The following is a 22,546-nucleotide window of genomic DNA, read 5'->3' on the forward strand; positions in this document are numbered from 1 at the left end:
GTTGCGCCATAACAAAGGGAGGGAATTTTAACTCTAGGTACATATTGTGTCGATTCTCAGTTTGCTGAATAGATAGAATCCTATTCTATTCTATTCTATTCTATTCTATTCTATTCTATTCTATTCTATTCTATTCTATTCTATTCTTTCTATTCTATTCTATTCTATTCTTTCTATTCTATTCTTTCTATTCTTTCTATTCTATTCTATTCTATTCTATTCTATTCTATTCTATTCTATTCTATATTTTACATTCTATTCTATTCCATTCTATTCTATTCTATTCTACTCTACTCTATTCCTTCATTCCATTATTCTATTCTATATTTTACATTCTATTCTATTCTGTTCCATTCCATATTTTCTATTCTATTCTAGTCTATTCTAGTCTATTCTAGTCTATATTTTATATTCTATTCTATATTTTACATTCTATTCTATTCCATTCTATTCTATTCTATTCTACTCTACTCTATTCCTTCATTCCATTATTCTATTCTATATTTTACATTCTATTCCATTGCATTGCATTCCATTCCATTCCATTCTATTCTATATTTTACATTTTATTCTATTCCATTCCATTCTATTTTACTCTATTCTACTCTACTCTATTCCTTCATTCCATTATTCTATTCTATATTTTACATTCTATTCTATTATGTTCCATTCCATATTTTCTATTCTATTCTATTCTATTCTATTCTATTCTATTCTATTCTATTCTATTCTATTCTATTCTATTCTATATTTTACATTTTATTCATTCCATTCTATTTTATTTTACTCTACTCTACTCTACTCTATTCTACTCTATTCCTTCATTCTAGATGACCTCTAAGGGCCCCTTCCCACTTTCAGGGTTCTGCGATGCCGGAGAGGCGAGTGTTTTTGTTTCCTATTTATTTACATTCCGATGAACAATTTAGGAAGGCACATTTGGAGAAAGAAAAACACGCGATACAAATTGAAATTTAAAATTTCATTTATTCCATTCCTTCATGTCTCCAAAAGTTGGCTTCTCGGGAATTCTTTCTTTTTTTTAGTTTGATTTTTTTTTTTTCAAGAGAGAGGGCAAGAAAGAAACGGGGAAGGCCAGAATCTCTCCTTCCTCTCTTTTACGTCCAAAATCGACGCCTCGCAGAGCGAACCCTTAAAAAAAAAAAAAAAAAATCCCGCCTTCGATTCTTCTTCTCTTTCTCCGGAGACGTAGTTAGCGGCCTTCTTCTCCAGCTACGAAACTTCCCAGTACCGTCTCCATAAATTAATAAATGGGCCATAAATTAATCAAGCAAAATAGTCTGCCCGTAAGTAAAGACGCCATGAAGAGAGTTCGTCGCTTTGACTTCCTGTCGAGATGCTCATGGCGGGGAGTTCCACCGGGCCCGGAGATGATTTTTTTTTTTTTGGAAGTAAAATCTCCCAGCTTGGTCACTCCAAGTTTCTAGTCCTCAGTGTCTAGGAAGGGCAACGAATTTCTTCTTCATCACCACTACCCATCCGTAATTCTGTTCCTGGTCAACGGAGGAGCAACTCTTCGGAAGCCCTTCTCCCGCAAAAAAAATAATAAAATCGCCCCACTTTTTCACTGGTCCAAAAGGAAAAAAAAAAAAAGAACTTTAAGTGCCGAAGTTCAATTTTTTTTTTCCAATTCATACCCCTCCCCCTCCAAAGTCCGGCTGTAGGAAGAGCGCCCCCTACAGTTCCTCGTTGGCCATGGCAGGGTTGGTATAAGAGAAAGGCTTTGTGCCGTTTTTGGGGTGCCCCTAAGGAAGAAGCAGAAGAGAGATTGGAGGGGTCCCCCGATTTGCAGCTGTCTCACACCCCCCACCCCCCAACCTCCCACCCTGGCCTCAATCTCCATCCGGGTATTTGACGGTTCACACATTACTCTAAACCCAAGTTGGGTTGAGTGAGTGGGGGCTGCACCCCCTGCTTTCACGCTAGTCCAAATCCCACTCGAAGTTGTGGGAGCTTCATCACTGGGAGGATTTCAAGAAGAGATGGGACTGCCATCTGTCAGAAACGGTGTAGGATCTCTTGCTTGGGAAGCGGGTTGGACTAGATGACCTCTAAGGTCCCTTCCACCTCTGTTAATCTGTAATCTGGCCCTCATTAAGATTTCTGGGAATCGTGGCGGGAAACACTGTTGGGAAATAGCTACTTAAATTACGAACCAGTTACATATTAATACATATTCTAATAGAACAAATAAAACAAAACAAATATTAGACTTCAAATTAAAGTATTTTGGGAGTGACAAATTTGAGATGGAAATGTTGATTGATTTAGAAACGATTAAGAGAGGAGGAAAATATTCTCTGTCAAGATTATGGGTATTACTAGCTGCCATTTAAGAGAGGTACAATATAGATTCGATGTAACGGGTCTTAGAAATGAGGAATACATATGAAATATGTATAATAATTATACATATGAAATATGTATAATAAAATATGTATTATGTATAAAATATAATGAGGACCCAGTTTGTGGGGGCAATAAGCTGACTTTGTATAAAATATACAAAAGTATGAAGGCTATTGCTTAACGCATTGTAAGCCGCCCTGAGTCTCCGGAGAAGGGCGGCATATAAATCAAAATTAAAAAAAAAAATATTGATTGTTAAAATGACTAAGATTTGGAATGATGCCTATTTGGAAATAATTGTCTAGAATTTAGGGTGACAGAGTAGAATGATAAATGTTTAGAATAAGATTTTTCTTTCTTTTTTTTAAAGATGTAAATGGATAAAATTTGGAACAAAATCGGTTGAGGGAATGTGAGTAATAATTGTATTGACTTTATACCGGATCAAATCCTTGCTCTAAAAAGATGTATTTTATGTGTTAATGTTTAAAAAAATAAAAAAACTTTTCCAAAAAAATAATAATAATAATTCTGGGAATTGAAGTTATCTGGCGGATTTTGCTGTTCGCCCGAAGGCCGTCGCTGCATTTTGCAAACTTGGTGGTGGTGGTGGGGAGACTCGATTGATGGCTTAGAAATCACCGTTTCTGGCTTATTCTAGAAATCCTGGCTTGGGGGAAGGTGGGAAAGCCCGGATTACAAAGCCCATCCTTCCCTGCCTGCCTGCCTGCCTGCTGTGCCTTTGGTCCCAAGCTGTTTGCAGAAAGTGCAGGGGGAAAAAAAAAATATCACGTTGATGGTACGCGATAGGGCAGAAATGGCCGCTTCAGTTATTTATATAAAATAAATAAGGAAGGAAGGATTAAATAAATACACGAAAAGTAAATAAAACGTCCCAAATTCTCTGGCAAGGTGTGGCAATGTTTAAACAGCCTGGAGAAGCCACGAAGGACTCTGTTTTCCAACAGTTAGAAAACTGAATTGGTCAAATGCATATTTTTTTTTACATAATAATCAACCGAAAGCAAATATACCGGTTTGCATATTATAAAAGATTGCTCCAATGCTGTAGGTGGAGAAACAAGGGGGAGGAGGAGGGGGGGAAGGAGAGGGAGGTGGAGTTTATCGCAGGTGGGGGGGAAAGGTAACTCGGAGGGAGGGGGAGAAAAACAAAATTGGTTTGAGATATTTTTGGGGTTGCTTTCTATTCACAAGCAGCCCTTGGCTAAGACTCAAGAGGGAGGGAGGGAGGAAGGGAGGGAGAAAGGAAAGAAGGAAATGGAAGGAGGGAGGGATGAAGAAGAAAGGGATGGAGGAAGGAAGAAAAGGAAGGAAGGAAAGGAAAGAAGGAATGAGGGAAGGAAGGAAGGGAAGGAAGGAAGGAAGGAAGAAAAGGAAGGAAGGAAGGAAGGAAGAAGGAAGGAAGGAAGGAAGGAAGAAAAGGAAGGAAAGAAAGGAAGGAAGGAAGAAAAGGAAGGAAGGAAGGGAAGGAAGGAAGAAAGAAAAGGAAGGAAGGAAGGGAAGGAAGGAAGGAAGAAAAGGAAGGAAGGAAGGAAGGAAGGAAGGAAGGAAGGAAGGAAGGAAGGAAGGAAGGAAGAACATAAAACATGCTTTAGGATTGTAAGGCTTGGAAGGGACCTTGGAGGTCTTCTAGTCCAACCCCTGGCTCGTACAATGGATGATCAAATGGGGAACTACCAAAAGTTAGAAGGCACGCAGACAGGCAGGAAGGAAATGGAGGGAAGAGAGGGGATGGAGGGCAGAAGGAAGTAGAAGAAAGAAAGAAAGAAAGAAAGAAAGAAAGAGGATGGGTGGAAGGAAGGAAATGGAGGGAGGGAGGGATGAAGAAGGGAGGTATGGATGAAAGGAAGGAAGGAAGGAGAAGAAAGAGAAGAAAGAACAAAAGAAAGAAAGAAAGAGGAAGGAAGAAAAAGAATAAAAAAGAAAGAAGAAAGAAGGAAAGGAAGGAGAAAGGAAGGAAAAGAATGAAAAAGAATGAAAGAAAAGGAAGGAAGGAAGAGAGGAAAAGAATAAAAAAGAAAGAAGAAAGAAAGAAAAGGAAGGAAGGAAAAGAATAAGAAGAAAGAAGGAAAGGAAGGAGAAAGGAAGGAAAAGAATGAAAAAGAAAGAAAAAGAAAAGGAAGGAAGGATAAGAATGAAAAAAAGGAAGGAAGGAAGGAAGAGAATGATAAAGAAAGAAAGAAAAGGAAGGAAGGAAGGAAAAGAATGAAAAAAAGAAAGGAAGGAAGGAAGAGAATGAAAAAGAAAGAAAGAAAGAAAGAAAGAAAAGGAAGGAAAAGAATGAAAAAAAGAAAGGAAGGAAGGAAGAGAATGATAAAGAAAGAAAGAAAAGGAAGGAAGTAAGGAAAAGAATGAAAAAAAGAAAGGAAGGAAGGAAGAGAATGATAAAGAAAGAAAGAAAGAAAAGGAAGGAAAGAAAAGAATGAAAAAAAGAAAGGAAGGAAGGAAGAGAATGAAAAAGAAAGAAAGAAAGAAAGAAAGAGAGAGAAAGAAAGAAAGAAGTGGGAGGGAGGGAAAGATTTCAGACAAAAGCTATCTATTGAACAAAATTAATTTCCTCATAAAAAACCAGGAAACCACTCCTCGTCCAACTTTGCTCTCCTTTGGACTTCTCTCTCAGGAGGCTTAAAAAAAGAAAAAAAGAAAAAAAGAAAAAAAAGGAGGGAGGGGGACCTTTCTGAATTTCCCAATGAGAACTAGAAACCTGCTTGGGCTTCTCTCCTTGAGATTTCCTCCCCTTCTTTCCCCCTTCCCCCCCCCCCACCATACCCCCAACCCTGCGTGAGAATTTAAGGCAACTGTTGTGTTGAAAAGTTTAGGCAACCTCCAGATGCTTCGATGTGGTGTGTAAACACTGTTGGGTCACGAGGAGAGGGAGGGGGGGGGAAACAGCCGGGCCAGCTGAAGGCCTCATGTGTGCCCCCCCACCCACCCTGCCCCCAATAACCAAGGGCAAACAAACCCTCTGCCAGTCTGGGAAAGTCCCTCTTGGAAATCTGGGGCGGGAGCTGAGCGGAGCTGAGCTGAATATTTGCACGGGCGCCAATGTTTACGGAGCTCAATCAAGCACGTAATGGCACGGATGGGGCCAGTTCGGCTTAGATTGGCCCCGCCACTGGCCGGCTGCAGAGGATCCAGGCCGGGCTCCCCTCCCCTGCCACCTCTGCCAGGCTGGAGAGAGATGGCACCACTCAGCTGGGCATCAGTTCAGCCTGGGGGTAGTAGGTGCCCTGAAGATTCTCGGGGTCTGGGGTCTGGAAGGAAGAGGAGGGCCAAGGGAAGGGGGAAAGAAAAAGAAAAGAGAGGGAGGGAGGGAGGGAGAGAAGGAAGGAGAAAGAAAGAAAAGAAAGATAAAAATAAATCAAGTTAGATAAAGAAGAAAAGAAAAAGAGATGGAAAAGGAAAGAAAGAAGGAAAAAGAAAGGAAGGAAGGAAGGAAGAAAGAAAGAAAGAAAGAAAGAAAGAAAAAGAAAGAAAGAAAGGAGAAAGGAGAAAGACAAATCAAGTTAGATAAAAAGGAAAGGAAAACGGGAAGGAAAAGGAAGAGAAGAGGAAAGAGGAAGGAAGGAAGGAAGAAAGAAGGAAAGGAGAAAAGAAGGAAAGGAAGAAAAAGGAAGGACGGACGGACAAATCGAGTTAGATCAAGAAGGAAAAGAGGGAAGGGAAAAGAAGGGAAGGGGGAAAGAGATGGAAGGGAGGGAGGGAGGGAGGAAGAGAAAGAAAGAAAGAAAAGAAAAAAAGAAAGACAAACCAAGTTAGATAAAGAAGGGAAGGAAAAAGGGAAGGGAAGGAAAAAGAGACAGAGAGAAAAGAAAGAACTGACAGAACGACGGAAAGGATGACGGAGGAAAGAAAGACGGAAGGAAGGAGGAAGAAAGAAAAGAAAGATAAAAATAAATCAAGTTAGATAAAGAAGAAAAGAAAAAGAGATGGAAAAGGAAAGAAAGAAGGAAAAAGAAAGGAAGAAAGAAAGGAAGAAAGAAAGAAAAGAAAAGAAAGAAAGAAAGAAAGAAAGAAAGAAAGAAAGTTTTGCTAGCCCATCCACGGCGGCTGTAACCTCTAGTTCCTGCAGTTGTCCTGGCCTCTGCGCCTTTCCCACCAGTTGGAGGGCAGACCCTCTGCCCCATCTCAAGGTGGCGAAGGTGTGACCCACCACGGGCACCCCTTATCATCACTATCATTTAACGACCCCCATAATCCCTTGCGGGCTGGTGTCTGGACAACTGAACAGAGCTAGCAGAGTGTTTTACTGGCCGGATGCTTTTCCTGTTGCCAGGGCGGAGTTTTGTTCAGCAGATCTATTTTCTTAATCCAAGAATATGGTTTGGGACGGGTCTCCGTTTTCCCCACGGCTTCTGGTTCGGGGTTTACGCACGGCACTCTTACCTCGTCGTAAGGGTTTTGCTTGTTGCCGGGGGCCACGAAGCGGCCGTGGGTCTGGTATGTGGGGTACTCATTCATGGGGTGGTACGAATCCCGGCTACTCAGCAGTTCCATGCTTCCCCGGTGCTTCCGTCGGCAGTAGTAGATGAGCTGCGATAGAGCGCAGGAGGAAAACAGTTAATGGGGGTGGGGGGAATCACGAATGGCCTTCTGAAAATAACTACGGATAGTCTTGAATTTACAACAATTCGTTTAGTGACCGTTCAAAGTTACAACGACGCTGGGGGGAAAAAAGCAACATACGACCGTTTTTCACAGTTACGACCTTTGCGGCCTCTCTGCCCTGATCAAAATTCGGAGGCTCGGCAGGCCGATTCACTTTTACGACGGTCGCAGCATCCTGTGTGCGTGTGTGTGTGTGTGTGTCACACGATCTCCTTTTTGCGACCTTCTGACAAGCCAAGTCAAGGGGGAAGCCGGATTCACTTAACAACCGGGGGATTAACTTATCCGCTGTGCCGTGATTCGCTTAACGATGGCGGCAAGCAAGGTCGTAAGATGGGGTGAGGCTCGTTTTAACACGTGTCTCGCTTAACCGCAGGCAGGATGGGCTCAATGGCGGTTGTAAGGTAAGGTAGCCCTCGATTTACGACCGTTCGTTTCGGAACCGAAGTTGCAACGGTGCAGATTTAGGGACGTTTTTCAAAACACGACCGTTGTAAGTGGGGACCCCCCTAGGCCCCGCCCCCAAAACAGGGACTCACCAGCCACAAAAGGGCGAGGAGCAGGACAAATACGAGGATGCAGACCAGGACGAGTAGAGCGATACCCCAGCCTGGGACCGTCTCCGAGGATGAGGTGATGGGGTTGGTACTCACTGAAAAGAAGAAAATAATGGAGGGGGAAAAAATCAGGTTTGCGTGGAAATCGTGCAGGGAGACGGCGAGAAAACAACATGAGTTACGGTTCTAGCGTGCTGTGTTTTTTTTTGAGCAATCTGATAACCTCCAGAAGTTTTGAATGCCTGAGCAGGGGGTTGGACTAGAAGACCCCCAAGGTCCCTTCCAACTCTGTTTATTCTATTCTATTCTATTCTATTCTATTCTATTCTATTCTATTCTATTCTATTCTATATTTTCTATTCTATTCTATTCTGTTCTGTTCTGTTCTGTTCTGTTCTGTTCTGTTCTATTCTATTCTACTCTACTCTACTCTACTCTACTCTGTTCTAAATTGTAAATGCTATATTTCTATTCTATTCTATTCTACTCTATTCTAAATTGTAAATTCTATATTGTAAATTCTATATTTCTATTCTATTCTATATTATAAATTCTATAATTCTGTTCTATTCTATTCTGTTCTACTCTACTCTACTCTGTTCTAAATTGTAAATTCTATATTTCTATTCTATATTGTAAATTCTATATTTCTATTCTATTCTATATTATAAATTCTATTCTATTCTATTCTATTCTATTCTATTCTATTCTATTCTATTCTATTCTATTCTATTCTATTCTCTATTCTCCTCTTCTCTATTTTCTATTTTCTATTCTCTATTCTGTTATATTCTATATTCTATATTCTATATTCTATTCTATTCTATTCTATTCTATTCTATTCTATTCTATTCTATTCTATTCTATTCTACTCTACTCTACTCTACTCTACTCTACTCTACTCTGTTCTAAATTGTAAATGCTATATTTCTATTCTATTCTATTCTATTCTACTCTATTCTATTCTATTCTATTCTATTCTACTCTACTCTATTCTATTCTACTCTACTCTACTCTACTCTACTCTACTCTACTCTACTCTGTTCTAAATTGTAAATGCTATATTTCTATTCTATTCTATTCTATTCTACTCTATTCTAAATTGTAAATTCTATATTGTAAATTCTATATGTCTATTCTATTCTATATTATAAATTCTATAATTCTATTCTATTCTATTCTACTCTACTCTACTCTGTTCTAAACTGTAAATTCTATATTTCTATTCTATATTGTAAATTCTATATTTCTATTCTATTCTATATTATAAATTCTATTCTATTCTATTCTATTCTATTCTATTCTATTCTATTCTATTCTATTCTCTATTCTTTATTTTCTATTCTATTCTGTATTCTGTTATATTCTATATTCTCCTCTTTTCTCTTCTATATTTCTCTTCTCTTCTCTTCTCTTCTCTTCTCCTCTTTTCTCTTCTCTTCTCTATTCCTATCCTATTCTATTCTATTTTCTATTTTATTCCATTCCATTCCATTCTATTCTATTCTGCATTCTCTCTTCTCGTTTCTCTTCTCTCGTTTTTTCTTCTATTTCCCCTCCTTTCCCTTCCCTTCCCTTCCATCCCATCCCATCCCATTCTTTTAATAAGTTAATAATATTAAGAGAGGAAAGTGTATACAGGTAGTCCTTAACTTACGACCATCACTGAGCCCCAAATTTCTGCTGTTAAGCGAGACACTTGTGAAGTGAGTTTTGCCTCGTTTTGTGACCTTCCTTGCCACCGCTGTTAAGTGAGTCACTTCAGTTGTTAAGTTAGCAACACGGTTGTTCAGCGAAACGGGCTTCCCCATTGCTTGTCAGAAGGTTGCAAAAAGGGGATTGCGTGATCCCAGGGACACACTAAATGAACCTCCATAAGGCAAGGACAACTTGTATCATCCTCTTTTAACGACCCCATAAATCCCTTGCGGGGTGGAATCCGGGCAACTGAAGGGAGCTAGCAGAGTGTTTGAATGGCCGGATGCCTTTCCTGTTGCCAGGGCGGAGTTTTGTTCAGCAGATAATCTCATTGTGCCCAGAGAAAGAGAAATATCTGCCTCTACCTAGGATCGAACTCACAGCCTCCTGATTGTGAGGCTGGAATTCCACCTCTAGGCCACCGCACCACTCCAAGGACAACTTGTATGTTTTGTTTAAATTCGCCATCCTCCGTTTACAAATGTATTACCTTCCACTTTGCTTATTATTAGGCCTGCCATGGATTCGGATGCTGCCGTTCTCAGCAATTCCTCGACCTCGCTTTCTGAATTATTTGTTCTTTCGAAAAATAATTTTGATTTCACTGCCACCGAACCTTGACTAAAAGAAAAGAAAGTTAAGAAATATTTTTGTTGGGCATCTTACCGGAAAAAGTATAATAAGGGGAATACATATCTGATTTTACATGTGTTAACTGCAGCCAAGAGTTGTATTTGCACAACAAATTTAAAAGTGAAAAAAAAATCCCTACAGATGAAAACGTAATTTTAAAAAAAATATTAGAATGTGCAGAAATGGATAGACTAACACTTCAAATTAAGGAAAAGGAAGAAACGGAATATTGTTTTAACATGGGATTCATTTTATCGACGGCTAGCCAATAAAAACAGAAGTTAGAAACATGGAAATATAAGAGAAGGACTAAAGATTGTTAAAATAGGCATGCAAATATTATTATTATTATTATTATTATTAATAATAATAATAATAATAATATCAATGTAATGAATATTATTGTAAACATTATGGTTATTATTTCTTAATAATTGATTTAGCTATCTATCTAAATAGATAGCTTTTGTCCTAAATCTTTCCTCTCTTGCCACTTTCTTTCTTTCTTTCCTTCCTTCCTTCTTTCCTTTCCTCTTTTTTTCTTTTCTTCCTTCTTTCCTTTTCTTTCTCTCTCTCTTTCTTTTTTCCTTCCTTCCCTTCCTTCCTTCCTTTGTTTATTTCTCGTTCTCTTTCTTTCTCTTTCTTTGTTTCTTTCTCTTTATTTCTTTCCTCCCTCCCTCCTTCCCTTTCTTTCTTTTCTTCCTTCTTTCCTTTTCTCTTTCTTTCTCTTTCTTTTTTCCTTCCTTCCCTCCCTCCCTCTCTTTCTTTCTTTCTTTCTTTCTTTCTCTTTCTTTTTATTTCTTTCTTTCTTTCCTCCCTCCTTCCTTCCTTTCCTCTTCTTTCTTTCTCTTTCTTTTTATTTCTTTCTTTCCTCCCTCCTCTCTTCCTTTCCTCTTCTTTCTTTCTTTTCTTTCTTTCTTTCTTTCTTTCTTTTTATTTATTTCTTTCTTTCCTCCCTCCTTCCTCCCTTTCCTTCCTTCCTTCCTTCCTTCCTTCCTTCCTTCTCCATCACTGGAGGCTTTTAAGAAGAGACCGGAGAGCCATTTGTCTGAAAGAGTATAGGATCTCCAAGAATCCCTTCTAGCTCTGTTATTCCTTCCTTCCTTCCTTCCTTCCTTCCTTCCTTCCTTCCTTCCTTCCTTCCTTCCTTCCTTCCTTTTCCTTCCTTCCTTCCTTCCTTCCTTCCTTCCTTCCTTCCTTCTCCATCACTGGAGGCTTTTAAGAAGAGACCGGAGAGCCATTTGTCTGAAAGGGTATAGGATCTCCAAGAATCCCTTCTAACTCTTTTATTCCTTCCTTCCTTCCTTCCTTCCTTCCTTCCTTCCTTCCTTCCTTCCTTCCTTCCTTCCTTCCTTCCTTCCTTCTCCATCACTGGAGGCTTTTAAGAAGAGACTGGAGAGCCATTTGTCTGAAAGGGTATAGGATCTCCAAGAATCCCTTCTAACTCTTTTATTCCTTCCTTCCTTCCTTCCTTCCTTCCTTCCTTCCTTCCTTCCTTCCTTCCTTCCTTCCTTCCTTCCTTCCTTCTCCATCACTGGAGGCTTTTAAGAAGAGACTGGAGAGCCATTTGTCTGAAAGGGTATAGGATCTCCAAGAATCCCTTCTAGCTCTGTTATTCCTTCCTTCCTTCCTTCCTTCCTTCCTTCCTTCCTTCCTTCCTTCCTTCCTTTTCCTTCCTTCCTTCCTTCCTTCCTTCCTTCCTTCCTTCTCCATCACTGGAGGCTTTTAAGAAGAGACTGGAGAGCCATTTGTCTGAAAGAGTATAGGATCTCCAAGAATCCCTTCTAGCTCTGTTATTCCTTCCTTCCTTCCTTCCTTCCTTCCTTCCTTCCTTCCTTCCTTCCTTCCTTTTCCTTCCTTCCTTCCTTCCTTCCTTCCTTCCTTCCTTCTCCATCACTGGAGGCTTTTAAGAAGAGACCGGAGAGCCATTTGTCTGAAAGAGTATAGGATCTCCAAGAATCCCTTCTAGCTCTGTTATTCCTTCCTTCCTTCCTTCCTTCCTTCCTTCCTTCCTTCCTTCCTTCCTTCCTTCCTTCCTTTTCCTTCCTTCCTTCCTTCCTTCCTTCCTTCCTTCTCCATCACTGGAGGCTTTTAAGAAGAGACCGGAGAGCCATTTGTCTGAAAGGGTATAGGATCTCCAAGAATCCCTTCTAACTCTTTTATTCCTTCCTTCCTTCCTTCCTTCCTTCCTTCCTTCCTTCCTTCCTTCCTTCCTTCCTTCCTTCCTTCCTTCCTTCCTTCCTTCTCCATCACTGGAGGCTTTTAAGAAGAGACTGGAGAGCCATTTGTCTGAAAGGGTATAGGATCTCCAAGAATCCCTTCTAGCTCTGTTATTCCTTCCTTCCTTCCTTCCTTCCTTCCTTCCTTCCTTCCTTCCTTCCTTCCTTCCTTCCTTCCTTCCTTCCTTCCTTCCTTCCTTCCTTCCTTCCTTCCTTCCTTCCTTCCTTCCTTCCTTCCTTCCTTCCTTCCTTCTCCATCACTGGAGGCTTTTAAGAAGAGACTGGAGAGCCATTTGTCTGAAAGGGTATAGGATCTCCAAGAATCCCTTCTAACTCTTTTATTCCTTCCTTCCTTCCTTCCTTCCTTCCTTCCTTCCTTCCTTCCTTCCTTCCTTCCTTCCTTCCTTCCTTCCTTCTCCATCACTGGAGGCTTTTAAGAAGAGACTGGAGAGCCATTTGTCTGAAAGGGTATAGGATCTCCAAGAATCCCTTCTAGCTCTGTTATTCCTTCCTTCCTTCCTTCCTTCCTTCCTTCCTTCCTTCCTTCCTTCCTTCCTTTTCCTTCCTTCCTTCCTTCCTTCCTTCCTTCCTTCCTTCTCCATCACTGGAGGCTTTTAAGAAGAGACTGGAGAGCCATTTGTCTGAAAGGGTATAGGATCTCCAAGAATCCCTTCTAGCTCTGTTATTCCTTCCTTCCTTCCTTCCTTCCTTCCTTCCTTCCTTCCTTCCTTCCTTCCTTCCTTCCTTCTTTCCTTCCTTCCTTCCTTCCTTCCTTCCTTCTCCACCGCTGGAGGCTTTTAAGAAGAGACTGGAGAGCCATTTGTCTGAAAGGGTATAGGATCTCCAAGAATCCCTTCTAACTGTTATTCCTTCCTTCCTTCCTTCCTTCCTTCCTTCCTTCCTTCCTTCCTTCCTTCCTTCCTTCCTTCCTTCCTTCCTTCCTTCCTTTCTCCTTACACGGAGCAGAGGTTTAATACCTAACCAGAAAAATTCCACCCCTCTCTGCCCACTTCTACTGATAAAGGAGTTGGAACACAGTGTGAGAACAAACAAAATAAAATCCCATTGCAAAATGAAAAGCGTCACAAACAGAAGGCCGACACAACAAATCCTGTTGTGCTGCTAAAATAGAAAGGTGATTTTTTTTGTTTTTGAAAGAGTACCATCAGGGCTCACTCAAAAAAACTTATTTGGGCAGCTGGTTTCATGGTATTTTGCTGAACCCTGCAGCTGCCTTTGATCTGCGACCCCTGAATTTCGAGAGTTTCTCTTTAATTTTTTATTTCCATACCTGAATGAGGTTATTTCATAGCCTGCATAACCCAGCTGGCAGTTGCTACAGTTGTAAACGTTGTTATACTGTGGAAAGAAAAAGAAAGAAAAAAGGAAGGAGGGAGGGAGGGAGGAAGGAAGGAAAGAAAAAAGGAAAGAAAGAAAAAAGGAAGGAAGTGGGAGGAAGGGGGCAAAGGAAGGAAGGAAGGAAGGAAAGAAAAAAGGAAAGAAAGAAAAGAAAGAGAAAGAAGGAGGGAAGGAAAGAAAGAAAGGGAGGAAGGAAGGAAGAGGGAGAAAAGAAAGAAAGAAAAGAAAAAGAAAGAAGGAGGGAAGGAAAGAAAGGAAGAGGGAGGGAGGAAGGAAGGAAGAGGGAGAGGGGAAAATAAGAAAGAAAAAAGAAAGAAAGAAAAGAAAAAGAAAGAAAAAAGGAAGGAGGGAGGGAGGGAGGGAGGAAGGAAGGAAAGAAAAAAGGAAAGAAAGAAAAAAGGAAGGAAGTGGGAGGAAGGGAGGGGGCAAAGGAAGGAAGGAAGGAAGGAAAGAAAAAAGAAAGAAAGAAAAGAAAGAGAAAGAAGGAGGGAAGGAAAGAAAGAGGGAGAGGGGAAAGAAAGAAAAAAGAAAGAAAGAAAGAAAAGAAAGAGAAAGAAGGAGGGAAGGAAAGAAAGAAAGAGGGAGGAAGAAAGGAAGAGGGAGAAAAGAAAGAAAGAAAAGAAAGAGAAAGAAGGAGGGAAGGAAAGAAAGAAAGAGGGAGGAAGAAAGGAAGGAAGAGGGAGAGAAGAAAGAAAGAAAACAAATAAAGAAAGAGAAAAGAAGAAGTTGGGTTAGAAACAGACGTAATCTCTTGGCATTCAAAACATAACTGCTTTGCTAATTTTCCACCACTTTTAAATGTTGATTTTGTATTTCTTGGCAACTTTAAGACGTGTGGCCGTCGATTCCCAGAATTGGAGTTGAGAATAGATGGTGTGTTGAAATCCTCACCTCTTAAAATTGCCAACTTACTTCGAGAGACGCTCATTTAGACGATTTCTTTCCCATCCTTCCCCTTCTTCCCAACGGATGCCTTGATTCTGTCACAGGCGTTAACACAGGTGAAAATTGTGTGAAGTTGTGCGTATTTTTGCAAATCTGAGAGTACCAATAATTACCTTCTGTACTAGGGGTCCTTTTGCCACCCACAAATGAGAATATTGATAGGCCTCCTTTTCGTTTGGGAGCCCTTACCCTCTACTTTATCCAAAGCTAATTTTGGAGCAATGAGGACTAGAAACCTGACGCTGATTTGAAACAAACCCCGCATCTCCTCAAATCTACGGCTGGGATCACAGTTTAGGGTACCATTTCAGGCTGGGTGATCAGAGATGGATGAGGAAAGTCTGAAGGCAGCAAAAAAACCCCGAGAATTTGGAGGTCAAACAAGGCCCAAATAAATCTGGGAAAAAATTGATCCGTTTCAATTCCAGTTTGGAAATAATCTCTGGAAAAAAAGAGCATTTGAAAAATGGCTTTTCAGATTCTACTAGCAAAGGGTTCACGAATTTAGTTCTGCTGAAAAGAACAGTCATTTTTTTTTAATCTACCTGGTTACCTATATTTTAACACAGGTAACTATATTTTAACACTTGGCCACTTTTTAAGATTGGTGGACTACAACTCCCAGAATTCCCCAGCCGGGCTCTACCCACCCACCATCGTTTAAAATTCGGGCCCTTCACCGACCCCCGGAAAAGACGACGCCGTCTTTCGTGTGATTTTGCATAGGTTAAAAGCAGGAGTTTCCAAACTTGGCGACTTTTAAGACTTCAACTCCCAGAATTCCATTTAGAACGATGGCAGGTGGAATTCTGGGAGTTGAAGTCCACTGATCTGAAAAGTTGCCCCCCGTTGCGTTAAAATATAGATAGCAAAACAGATTTAGAAATGACAATTTCTCTTTTCGGTCAAACTAAATTCTAGAACAGTGTTGGCTAACCTTTTTGCCATTGCGTGCCAAAAGCGGGGGGAACGCAGGGGGGGTTGCCATAATTCAATGCCCCCCACAACACCCCCCCACGCATGGACACATGACCCCCCCTGCGCTCCCCCCCCGCTTTTGGCATGCGACGGCAAAAAGGTTACCGGTGGGCCCGGTAGGCCTGTTTTTCGCTCTCCCCAGGCTCCAGAGGGTTCCTTGGAGCCTGGGGAGGGCGAAAACAGCCTTCCCACCCCCCCTCCGGAGGCCCTCTGGAGGCTAGAAGCGGCCTGTTTCCCGACTTCCGGTGGGCCCGGAAGGCCCAAAAATCAGATGGCTGGCGCACGCATGCACCGCTGGAGCTGAGCTAGGGCAACGCTTGCGTGCCCACAGATATGGTTCTGCGTGCCACCTGTGGCACACGTGCCATTGGTTCGCCTCACAGTTTTAGAACATTCTAAACCAACTAAATTAGCATCTCTCAAAGCTGGCCTTCGTCGCGGTTTCCCCTGGTGCATTTGGGGGCCATAATTTTAAATGAACATTTAGAGGAAGGGTGGGTGGTCTTTTCCATAGCTGGATTGAAAATCCACCACTTCCTGGCTGGCCACAAAATAACATCCTCCTTTCCAACAACACCTCCCCCCGCCCAAATGTCACTGTGTAGAAATGGTACGACGACACTTAGGGATTTTCCCCGCCTTGCAATACTCACCATCGTTCCGATGTCTTTATTCAACTCCTTATAATAAGAGCTGTCGGGGTCCTGTAAACTGGAATTGAACACTTTATTGGTGATGTGGTAGTTGACGTAAAAAATGGATCTGCGAACACGACGTATTGTTGTCCTGGACGAAGTGTGAGTAGGTGGTTGTGGAGTTGACTTTCTCGTCACGGAGGTCGGGTGAGAGGCTGGTGATATGGCCTCCGTTGCGGAGTGCGGGGGTGTCTGTTTGGTTGTAGCTGGAGGACTAGCTGGTGGTTTGGCCCCCGTTGGGGAGTGCGGGGTTGTCTCATCGGTTGTAGACTGAATGCCGGGTACAGGCGTGGATGGTGGTTTGGCCCCCGTTGGGGAGTGCGGGTTTGTCTCATCGGTTGTAGACTGAATGCTGGGTACAGGCGGGGATGGTGGTTTGGTCCCCGTTGGGGAGTGCGGGGTTGTCTCATCGGTTGTAGACTGAATGCTGGGTACAGGCGGGGATGGTGGTTTGGTCCCCGTTGGGGAGTGCGGGGTTGTCTCATCGGTTGTAGACTGAATGCTGGGTACAGGCGTGGATGGTGGTTTGGTCCCCGTTGGGGAGTGCGGGGTTGTCTCATTGGATGTAGACTGAATGCTGGGTACAGGCGTGGATGGTGGTTTGGTCCCCGTTGGGGAGTGCGGGGTTGTCTCATCGGATGTAGACTGAATGCTGGGTACAGGTGGGGTTGTTGTTTTGGTCCCCGTTGGGGCGTGCGGGGTTGTCTCATCGGATGTAGACTGAATGCTGGATACAGGTGGGGTTGTTGTTTTGTTCCCTGTTAGGGAGTGCGGGGTTGTCTCATCGGATGTAGACTGAATGCTGGATACAGGTGGGGTTGTTGTTTTGGTCCCCGTTGGGGAGTGCGGGGTTGTCTCATCGGATGTAGACTGAATGCTGGATACAGGTGGGGTTGTTGTTTTGTTCCCTGTTAGGGAGTGCGGGGTTGTCTCATCGGATGTAGACTGAATGCTGGATACAGGTGGGGTTGTTGTTTTGGTCCCCGTTGGGGTGTGTGGGGTTGTCTCATCGGATGTAGACTGAATGCTGGATACAGGTGGGGTTGTTGTTTTGTTCTCTGTTAGGGAGTGCGGGGTTGTCTCATCGGATGTAGACTGAATGCTGGATACAGGTGGGGTTGTTGTTTTGGTCCCCGTTGGGGTGTGTGGGGTTGTCTCATCGGATGTAGACTGAATGCTGGATACAGGTGGGGTTGTTGTTTTGGTCCCCGTTGGGGTGTGTGGGGTTGTCTCATCGGATGTAGACTGAATGCTGGATACAGGTGGGGTTGTTGTTTTGGTCCCCGTTGGGGTGTGCGGGGTTGTCTCATCGGATGTAGACTGAATGCTGGATACAGGTGGGGTTGTTGTTTTGGTCCCCGTTGGGGTGTGCGGGGTTGTCTCATCGGATGTAGACTGAATGCTGGATACAAGTGGGGTTGTTGTTTTTGTCCCCGTTGGGGTGTGCGGGGTTGTCTCATCGGATGTAGACTGAATGCTGGATACAAGTGGGGTTGTTGTTTTTGTCCCCGTTGGGGTGTGCGGGGTTGTCTCATCGGATGTAGACTGAATGCTGGATACAAGTGGGGTTGTTGTTTTGGTCCCCGTTGGGGTGTGCGGGGTTGTCTCATCGGATGTAGACTGAATGCTGGATACAAGTGGGGTTGTTGTTTTTGTCCCCGTTGGGGTGTGCGGGGTTGTCTCATCGGATGTAGACTGAATGCTGGATACAAGTGGGGTTGTTGTTTTGGTCCCCATTGTGGTGTGTGAGGTTGCCTCATTGGTTGCAAGTGTAGGACTTTCTTCTGAAGAGACTATAAAGACAAATTTTAATCAGCTGTCAGAAATGCCTTACCATTTATAGAGGAAGTCTTCCCTTTTGTTTCAAACCATGTGCAGCCAGTCCTCGACTTAGGACCACAAATGGAGCACACACTTTCTGTTGTTAAGTGAGGCAGTTGTTAAGTGAGTTTTGGCCTATTTTACGACCTTTTTTCCCCTCAGTTGTTAAGTGAATCACTGCAGTTGATAAGTTAGCTTGTCCTGTTGTTAAGTGAATCTGGCTTCCCCATTGACTTTGGTTGTCAGAAGGTCACTAAAGGGGAACACGAGACCCCCAGGATACTGCCACCGTCATAAATACGAGTCAGTGGCCAAGCGTCCCATGGGGACGCTGCAACGGTCACAAGTGTGAAAAATAGTCATTCGTTTAATTGTTTCCAGCTCTGTTGCAACTTTGAATGGTCATTAAATGAACTGTCGTTAAGTCGAGGACTACCTTTGTATCATCTATATATATCTATATATCCCCTATGCACATAGTCCTCAACTTACAACCACAATTGAACCCCAACATGTATGTTGTTAAGTGAGAAATTTGTTCAGTGAGTTTCGCCCCGTTTGATGACTCTTCTTTGCCACCGTTGTTATATGAATCGCTGTGGCGGTTTAAAATCTCACCCGGTTGTTAAGTGAATCTGGCTTTCCCCTATTGACTTGGCTTGTCGGGCGGTCGCAAAAGGGGGAATCACGTGACCGTCATAAATACGAGTCCGTGGTCCAGCCTCCAAATGTAAAACACGGGGACGCTGTGTGAGAAAACGGTCACATTTTTTCCGTGACGTCGTCGCTTCGAACGGTTACTGGGCGAATTGTTTTAAATCGAGAACTGCTGTATATGTATATATCTGTCCATTTCGTGCTTTTTTTAGAGCCTTCTAGATGGGAAAGGACAGAGTTCACGCAGGCTGCTATTGTGAGTAACTTCCTCCTTGGTTACGTATCCTGCATTTTCTAGTTTCTCCGACTTTCCCGCCAGTTCAAGGCAGCCAACGCGGCCAGATTTATCACAGCTGCCAAACTCGGCACGCCTTCCCGACAGAAACAAATCCAGAATTAAATTCTCCTCCCCTGGTTTTTTTTTTTTTTTGTGTCCAGAAAGTCCTCGACATATAACCCGTTCACTTAACGACCAATTGAAGTTACCACGGCGCTGAAAAAAAGTGACTTAGGATTGTTTTCACCTAACGACCGTTGCGGCCTCAACGATCAAAAGCTTGGCGACGCACTCGTATTTATGACGGTTGCAGCGTCCCTGTGTGTATGTGTGACGCGATCCCCTTTTGTGACCGCCTGAGCAGCCAAGTCAACGGGGAAGACAGATTCGCCGAACAATCGGGTTATTCAGAAATGCAGCACTTCGCTTAACGGCGGTGGCCAGAGAAGTCGTAAAATGGGGCAAGACTCACCGAATAAATTTCTCGCTTAGCAACGGAAATTGGTCCTAAGTCGAGGACTACCTGTCTAGGTGATATAGAGACAGAGAGATGGATGATATATGGTAGTCTTCAATTTACAACACTTCATTTAGTGATCGCAAATCTGGAAAGAGCCGGAAGTCTATCTCTATTTTTTTATTGATTGATTGATTAAATTTTTATTCCGCCTTTATGACTTACGAGGTAGGGAGCCAATATGGCAGGACGGAGCTGATATGGGGCTTCCTGAAGCTTGCAACGGGCTTCTTAAAAGTTCCCAACCAACTTTTGAAAGGACTCGGATCCCCTGAGTAATTTTTACACCCCTGGAGTAGAAATACCTAACTATCCCAAAGTTAGGAGGAAGAAACTGCTCTCTTAAATTGGGTGTAGCCAAATTTTATACTGGAATGATATTAGGCTGTAAGTTGACCAGAATCGTCTCTTATGAGATGGACGGCAAAGAAAATTCGGGGGGGGGGGTGTCAGCAGGGGGTCAGACTAGAAGACCTCCGGAGTCCCTTCCAACTCTGTTATTCTGTACCCTATTCTGTTTTCTGTTCAATCATTAGCTCGGATCAGATCAGGAGGCTTTGTACAACGCCTACTCGTTGGTGCCAGCTCAAAGAAAAGCAAAATTTCGGCCGATGGGCAGTTTCGGATGCTAAATTATGTCTCGTTCGCTTTCATCTTTAATTTGCGGGGTGTTATCATCTTGTGCCCAAGAATTTAGATAAAAGGGAATTAAAACGCTGTGTGGGAAGACAGCAGATTCTTGATTCGGGCGTCCGTGAAAAAAAAAATTATCTTGCATTCCACCACAGAAATTGTATATTTTCAGCTGCTGATTAGATTAGATTAACAGAGTTGGAAGGGACCTGGTAGGTCATCTAGTCCAGCCACCTGCCCACTCCAAAATGATGACGCCCAGAGCTTCCTTTTCAATTCTGTCTTATTCCCACCCCCAAAAAAACCCACAATTTCTCAGCTCTGCCCAACCCACATTGATCCCAAAGCCCATTTTTTAAAAAAATCCATTTTAAAAACATAATACAGGTAGTTCTCGACTTACAACAGTTCAATTAATGACCGACAACGGCACTGAAAAAAGTTTTTCACATTTAATGACCGTTGGGCATGTCCCATGGTCATGTGATCAAAATTCAAGGCGCTGGACCACCGACTCTTATTTACGACCGTCGTATCATCCCAGGGAGGTGTCCCGCGATCCGCTTTCGCAACCTTGCGGGTGGCCAAGCCAGCGGGGAGTCCAGATTTGCTTAACAACTGTGTGACTCGCTTAACAAACACAATGATTCCCTTTACGGCGGCCAGTGGGGCGAAACCCATCGGAGTTATGTTGTTCCCCTCATCGGCAGAAATGATGGGGCGCTCCATTGTGGTCGCTAAGTCGAGGACTGTGTCGTCACAAGGCGGGAAGCCTTATCCAGAACAACTTGCAAATTTCGCGAAAAAGTGAAAATTGTAGAAAAAGTTTCGCCCCACCAAACGATTTGCAAAACTCTTGCCGTCTTTTGCAAAAGATCCCACTTAGAGACAGGTGGATGGGTGCAGCACAGGTAAAGGTGTGTAAGAGGGAAGGGGGGGCCTGGTTGGACGGGGAAGGAAGCTGGGTGGGTGTTTAATATATATATATATATATATATATATATATATATATATATATATATATATATATATATATATATATATTAGCCACTTTCAAGCAACAAGGTACGGCGAGTAGCTGGAAAGCTTTTAAGCGTGTCTAAAAGGAAAAGGGTGGGGAGAAAACTTCAGCAAGAATGCAGTGTTTTCACACAAGGAAGGACATTTTCAAAACCAGGTTGAAACAGGGGGGGGGGCTCCCCAATTTCTCTTCCTTACCCCCCCCCAAAAAACCCCCCTTCCTGACTTCGAAATCAGCCCTGCCTCGTGGTGGCCAAGATCTTTCTGCATCCATCTGGAACGGATTCCCACGCTGGAATCCCGGACGGCTTTAATTTTAAACCGAGCGGAACAGAATACCCAGAAAAAAAAATAAAAATAAAAGACAGTTAAAGGGAGAAGGGATCTATTGTCCCCAGATCTGCTTTCCAGGTTGTGGGGGGGGGAGATCCCCTCCTATCTACCCACCTAGCAGCCCCTCCCTCCAATTCCTTCCCTTACCCCCTCCCTCCCCCACCTTTGCAGGCCACTCACCTGTAAGGACCAAGCCCAGATTGATCAGAAGGAGAATCCGAGCCATGATCCGGTTTCCCGAGGAACCTAGTGATCTCTCCGTCTTGCTCTTCGCTTCAGGGTTACTGAAAAGGGAAGGTTGGGAGGGTAAGGAATATAACAGAGGCACCTGAGTCCAGGTAAGAGGCAGGCAGGCCACACCCCCACGGGGGCTGGTCCAGGGAAGGAGATCTGACACCAGCAACCGGCCCCGACTTCTCAATTTTGACCCTTTTTCTGCTTTCTTTTGTGGTTTTTCCGTCCGAATTTGTTGTGTTATTTGTGTGTGTGTCTGTGTGTCTTGGTCTAGGTTTGTGTATGCATGTGTGTGTGTGTGTGTAGGGCAGGGATGGTTAACCTTTTTGCTGTCGTGTGCCAAAAGCGGGGGGAATGCAGGGGGGTCGTGCATGTGTGTGCCCACACCCATAATTCAATGCCCCCCAAGCCGCACCCCCCTGTGCATGTGTATGTGACCTCTCCCCCCCCCCGTGCTTCCCCCACTTTTGGCACACGAAAAGGTTACTGGTGAGCCAAGGAGGCCCGGTTTTTTGCCCTCCCCAGGCTCCAGAGGCTTTTTTAGAGCCTGGGGAGGGCAAAAACAGCCTTCCCCAGCCCCTTGGAGGCTGGAAACAGCCAGTTTCCCAACTTTCAGTGGGCCCAGAAGGCCCGAAAATCAGCTGGCTGGTGCGCTGGAGCTGACCTAGGGCAACGCTCACATGCCCACAGATATGGCTCAGCGTGCCCCCTGTGGCACGCGTGCCATAGGTTCGTCATCATGGGTGTAGGGAGTGGGCTCCGTCGGTCCCTCTACCCACAAATCTAGATAAGGAACCACAAAATTCTGGATGGTCCAAGTCACCCTTGGTTTACGACCCGATACGGGCAATCCTTCGATTTATGACCCAAGCCGGTGTCCGTTGCTAAGCGAGGCGGTGCTTCGCTCCACCCTGCCCGAGTTTGCAACCTCATCGGACACAAAAAGGAATCGTTGCGGTTGTTAGTGCGGA

The 22,546-nt window shown here is 43.4% G+C and overlaps 1 protein-coding gene across 2 annotated transcripts; it reads right to left on the reverse strand.

Annotated features, from left to right (window-relative positions):
- Positions 1-967: 967 nt before the first annotated feature.
- On the reverse strand, positions 968-21,706 carry MUC1 (mucin 1, cell surface associated). 2 transcript variants are annotated; one of them, XM_087881038.1, is made up of 7 exons: positions 21,522-21,706; positions 16,042-17,876; positions 13,398-13,465; positions 9,745-9,875; positions 7,539-7,651; positions 6,778-6,924; positions 968-1,588 (listed from the first exon to the last, which is right to left on the reverse strand). In XM_087881038.1, the coding sequence occupies exons 1-7, from the start codon at positions 21,565-21,567 to the stop codon at positions 1,586-1,588; spliced, it is 2,343 nt and encodes a 780-aa protein (XP_087737164.1). In that variant the 5' UTR covers positions 21,568-21,706; the 3' UTR covers positions 968-1,585. The 2 variants fall into 2 exon arrangements, with proteins under 2 accessions (XP_087737164.1, XP_087737163.1); XM_087881037.1 differs by having other exon boundaries at positions 968-1,766; positions 21,522-21,698.
- Positions 21,707-22,546: the final 840 nt, after the last annotated feature.

The sequence above is a fragment of the Pantherophis guttatus genome, chromosome 18 (assembly GCF_059756535.1).
Source record: "Pantherophis guttatus breed Tessera chromosome 18, ASM5975653v1, whole genome shotgun sequence".
Taxonomy (NCBI): domain Eukaryota; kingdom Metazoa; phylum Chordata; class Lepidosauria; order Squamata; family Colubridae; genus Pantherophis; species Pantherophis guttatus.

What these genes read in the sequence shown, in the direction of transcription:
- MUC1 (XM_087881037.1), bottom strand. Translation starts at nt 21,567, where the DNA reads ATGGCTCGGATTCTCCTTCTGATCAATCTGGGCTTGGTCCTTACAG. An exon ending in TCTGGGCTTGGTCCTTACAG is followed by an intron (nt 17,877 to 21,521) that starts GTGAGTGGCCTG and finishes TTGTCTTTATAG; the next exon opens with TCTCTTCAGAAGAAAGTCCT. An exon ending in TATGAAATAACCTCATTCAG is followed by an intron (nt 9,876 to 13,397) that starts GTATGGAAATAA and finishes CTTTTCTTTTAG; the next exon opens with TCAAGGTTCGGTGGCAGTGA.